Source organism: Euphorbia lathyris, chromosome 1 (genome assembly GCF_963576675.1).
Source record: "Euphorbia lathyris chromosome 1, ddEupLath1.1, whole genome shotgun sequence".
Lineage (NCBI taxonomy): Eukaryota > Viridiplantae > Streptophyta > Magnoliopsida > Malpighiales > Euphorbiaceae > Euphorbia > Euphorbia lathyris.
This window is the reverse complement of record NC_088910.1, coordinates 6,554,342-6,558,775: the sequence shown is the minus strand read 5'-3', so window position 1 is coordinate 6,558,775 and position 4,434 is coordinate 6,554,342. Positions and strand designations below refer to the sequence as shown.

The following is a 4,434-nucleotide window of genomic DNA, read 5'->3' as shown; positions in this document are numbered from 1 at the left end:
CTTACACACTATACATTAAAATAGCCTCTTATATATACTTAAGAGGTTGATAGTTGAAATTACCATATAATATAAATATTTCAACAAGTTGTAACAAAAAAAATTATTTGAACAAGTTGACCAAATCACATTTACATGTGATTTTGAAGATATTTAATTATAGGGTAAATTACACTCATGGCTATTCAACTTTACCCATTTTAACATTGTGGCCACTGAACTTCAATTTTTAACGGTATAACCACTGAACTTTATACTTTTTTAACACTGGTGACCACTCAATTTTAACTAACTCCTTAAAGTAACCGTTACGACCGTTAACGAACTCAAAATGAAAATATTCAAGAATTAAAATTGTTCAGAACGACATTTACCATGAAACTATATTTTTTAATCTTCCAAAATCATATTTTTTGGAGCTTTCTCTCTCTAAAAATTCACTCTCTCTCCTAACAAAACAACACCTAAATGATGTCAAAACGAAAATTTTCAAGAATTAAAGTTTCTTAGAATAACATTAACGCTTTGGATTTTTTATTTTTAGGCCGTCGACGGTCGTTTTGAGGCGTTGAGTGACCACCGATGTTAAAAAGTTTAAAATTCAGTGGTTATGTTAAGAATTGAAATTCAGTGTCCATAATGTTAAATGGGTAAAGTTTAGTAGCCATGGGTGTAATTTAGCATTTAATTATATACTTCTCAAGTGGACCAAGAACTTCTTTAAGTAAACTATGTAGTTTTTCATGGCAGATCATGAGATTCAATCTCTCCTTCTCTCAAAAAATTTCTGATCAGAAAAGAAAAATAAAAAACAACCCAATATGGAGAAATACAAATCAATCTCCATCCAACAAAAAACCCCAAATTCAAGAGTCTTTTATGTATACATTAACAACCCATCTAAACTCAACGCCTTTCCCTACGAATTTTTCACCGAATTCCCCGTCGCCATTTCTTCTCTCGACGAGAATCCTGATGTCGGCGTAATTGTCCTCTCGGGTGCCGGTGATCACTTTTGCGCCGGTATTGACCTCAAAATACTCAATGACATCGCAAAACATGGCCTCTCATCTGAAAAGAGCCGCGCCAACGAGTGGCTCCGGCGAGAGATAAAGTTCTTACAGGTAGCGTTCACCGCGGTGGAGCGGTGTAGGAAACCCGTGATAGCAAGTATTCATGGGTATTGTGTTGGAGGAGGAATTGATCTAGTGACTGCTTGTGATATAAGGTTTTGTACTCATGACACGATTTTTACTGCCAAGCAAATTGATGTCGGGTTCACCGCCGATATGGGGACGTTGCAGCGGCTGCCCGCGATAGTCGGGTATGGTAACGCGATGGAAGTGGCTTTGACTGCACGGAAATTCTCGGGCCAAGAGGCTAAGGATATGGGTCTAGTTTCTCGGGTTTTTGAGTCTAAACAAGCATTGGATGAAGGTGTTATGCGTGTTGCTGAAGGTACGTTCCCTTGAAAACTAAAAATAACTTAGTTTCTTAATGTTCATATCTACCAAGAAATACTTCTATTATACTCCTGAAGTAATACACTAAATCAACGAAATAATAAATGCATATTATTTATTGAAAGGCGGTTGATATTAAAAAATAATTATATACACGTAACATTACCGTATTGTAGAATTTCTCTTAATATGAGATGCTAAGTTTGTATTAATTAAATTACTTTTCATATTATTTTCATGAACATCTAGCATATTTTTGGAGTAAGATTACAAGATATATGATAACATACAATATAGACAATTCCTTGATATCCGGAATAATTTTTTCATCGGATTTCCGGTGATAGGTGGATGAATTAGAAAGTATTGAAAATACTAAATAAGTTTAATAGCATTTAGGGTACAAAATATAAAATTAAGGGATTGTAGGTGAAACTTACCCATTATTTTAAATTCATCTTCTCTTTTTATTGAAAATATTAAATAAGTTCAACAGGCGTCCACATGGATCTTAATGATCAATATATTTCTAGCTGCTTCAAGTTGTTTAAAACTGCAACTGACTCAGCGAACTTCAAAAGGTTACAACTAATCCCCCAACCCAAGTTACTTATTTGGAACGAATAAACTCTGGGTAAATTTCATCAATAGTGTACAATATTTGTCATGTGTCACACATTGATGTATAGCATGTAAAAATGATATGTTCTGCAAAAAGCCTCCTTCTGATTCTCGAAAGGTATCGTTTTTCTACTAAACAAATTCAACTTCTCCAAATTCATTTTTATTTATTTCCCTTATTTGGGTATTCGTTTTTTTTTTGGAAAATTAAGATGTGAGTTTGTTGAATTTTCGTTTTTAGATTAAGATTTACTTCAATTTATTGTGTTGTAATTTTAATTTTGAGAGTAATCAATCGAATTTGTTATCTGGACTTTGCTTTTGAATTTTTACTAGTTACGAGAGTTTGCTTTTTAGAGGAATTTTTATTTTATGTCTTGCACTCAGTGGCAGAACCAGGACCTCGGATGACTCGGGGCTCAAACATATCAATAAAAAAAATTTCAAAACGTCAAAAAAAAATCGAAATTAACTGTGTGGTTGACTGTAAAAATTTTTTAGCCTCCAACGCATTAAAACTGTAAAAATGTTATCATTTTTTTTAGAAACTAGTATTGAACTAGTAGAAAATTAAACATGTTTTTAATTTAAAAAAAATGAGGTTGAAGGAAGTTGAATATCTCTCAAATAGAAGTAAGCATCCTTAACCATCTCATCTACATTTAAACATTGAAATAATACTATATAGAATCAATGTAATTCTTTTCAAAATATAACCAGACACCATTACTAAAAAAAATTTCTCAATTTTCCGACGCAGAATCCAACCCCTTTGATTCCGTCCCTGCTTGCACTATTCAAATAGGTTGACCTGGTAAAAAGTGCCTCCATTAATTTTTCTTTTGTGCTTCCTCCATTAATTAATATGACTTGGTAAACTCAACCAAGAATATACATAAATAAGATAATGTGGGGAGTTATTAATTAATTTCAAATGGATTGACCATTTTAATCTAAGAGTGGATCTGATTTCTCTAAATAAAATAAAGATATTTTAGAGATTTCAATTTTAGGGATGTCATGTTTTTAAATGAGAGATTAAAAAATAATGACATGACATGTTGAGTGGTCATTTTAACCGGTCATACACCAAAGTGAGATATCACCTATTAGTTCGCACATATTAGTGAGAAAAATTGAAAGTTGTACCCCAAATTGTGAAATTAGGTAAAATTATACATTATTGATGAAATTTACCAATAAACCCTCAAGTTGCTTGCTTAGAACAAATAATCCTTAAACTTAAAAAAAGCATTCAAAATAATATTACATCAGAGTTAAAATATGTCCAAAATATTGGTTACTACATCGTACATTAACAAAAAGTTAAAAAAAATTCCCAAAATCACAAATATTAACCTATTTGATGGATTATCTTTTTCAAATAAGCAAGTTGAGAGAGTTAATTGTAACATTTTAAAGTTTAAGGGATCAACTGCAGTTTTGGAACAACTTGGAGGTGATATATTAAGCCTGTTATAAAAATTTATATTCAAATTCTAAAACATATCATTTTGGATGCAAAATAATGAAATTAACTGCATATTTTTAAGTCATTTTGAAGTATATATAACTAGTTTTCTTGTTAGTTATGAAATCAATGTGTTTGGCTATATATATTTGATCAATGTGTGAGATAAAATTTGTGATTTTACAGGAATTGCTGCAAAATCTCCCATAGCTGCGGTAGGAACGAAGGCTGTGATGTTAAGGAGCAAAGACATGACTGTAGACCAAGGATTAGATTACATTGCAACTTGGAATGCTGCAACTGTTTATAGTTCTGGTGATCTAATGGAGGCCTTAAATGCAATGGCTCAAAAAAGAAAACCGATCTTTGCCAAACTTTAATTTCAGTATTTGCTATATCTATGTAGAATAAGTTTTCTTGTTCACTATGAATAAATTAAATGGTAATTAGCCTTGTAACTGATATTATGTTTTTGTGTATTTTGTACCAAATTATAATTATTTGGATTTATGAGAGTATTTGATTATTATTATAATAGAATTTATTCGTTTAGACTTGTATGGAATTATTTATACTGTTAAATACAACTAAGTGAAAGAGAAAAATCTGCCTATAAAATAGCATAAATATATTCCCAAAAATCTATAAAAATCCACAATAATTAGTTTATGAGAGTATTTGATTATTATTATAATAGAATTTATTCGTTTAGATCATGTGATACATGTTGCTCCCAAAAGAGGGATGATACTAGTAAGTATACTAGGCCACAATAATTAAGTTATAAGTAGAGTATCATTCCACTAGAGACATAGCCGGTCAGATTATTCACTCATAAGAGCTAAAACAGTTGGTGTTGAGAGAAAGTAACCTCTTTTA

The 4,434-nt window shown here is 31.3% G+C and overlaps 1 protein-coding gene across 1 annotated transcript; it reads left to right on the top strand.

Annotated features, from left to right (window-relative positions):
• The first annotated feature begins 776 nt into the window (after positions 1 to 776).
• On the top strand, positions 777 to 4,023 carry LOC136210675 (delta(3,5)-Delta(2,4)-dienoyl-CoA isomerase, peroxisomal-like). Its single transcript, XM_066002074.1, has 2 exons — positions 777 to 1,458; positions 3,742 to 4,023. Exons 1-2 carry the CDS (start codon positions 822 to 824, stop codon positions 3,933 to 3,935), a joined length of 831 nt encoding a protein of 276 aa, XP_065858146.1. The 5' UTR covers positions 777 to 821; the 3' UTR covers positions 3,936 to 4,023.
• Positions 4,024 to 4,434: the final 411 nt, after the last annotated feature.

Bases quoted from the DNA above. Each gene is read 5' to 3' on its own strand.
- LOC136210675 (XM_066002074.1), top strand. From the start codon at position 822: ATGGAGAAATACAAATCAATCTCCATCCAACAAAAAACCCCAAATTCA. The intron at 1,459-3,741 runs GTACGTTCCCTT...GTGATTTTACAG, and splicing joins TGTTATGCGTGTTGCTGAAG to GAATTGCTGCAAAATCTCCC.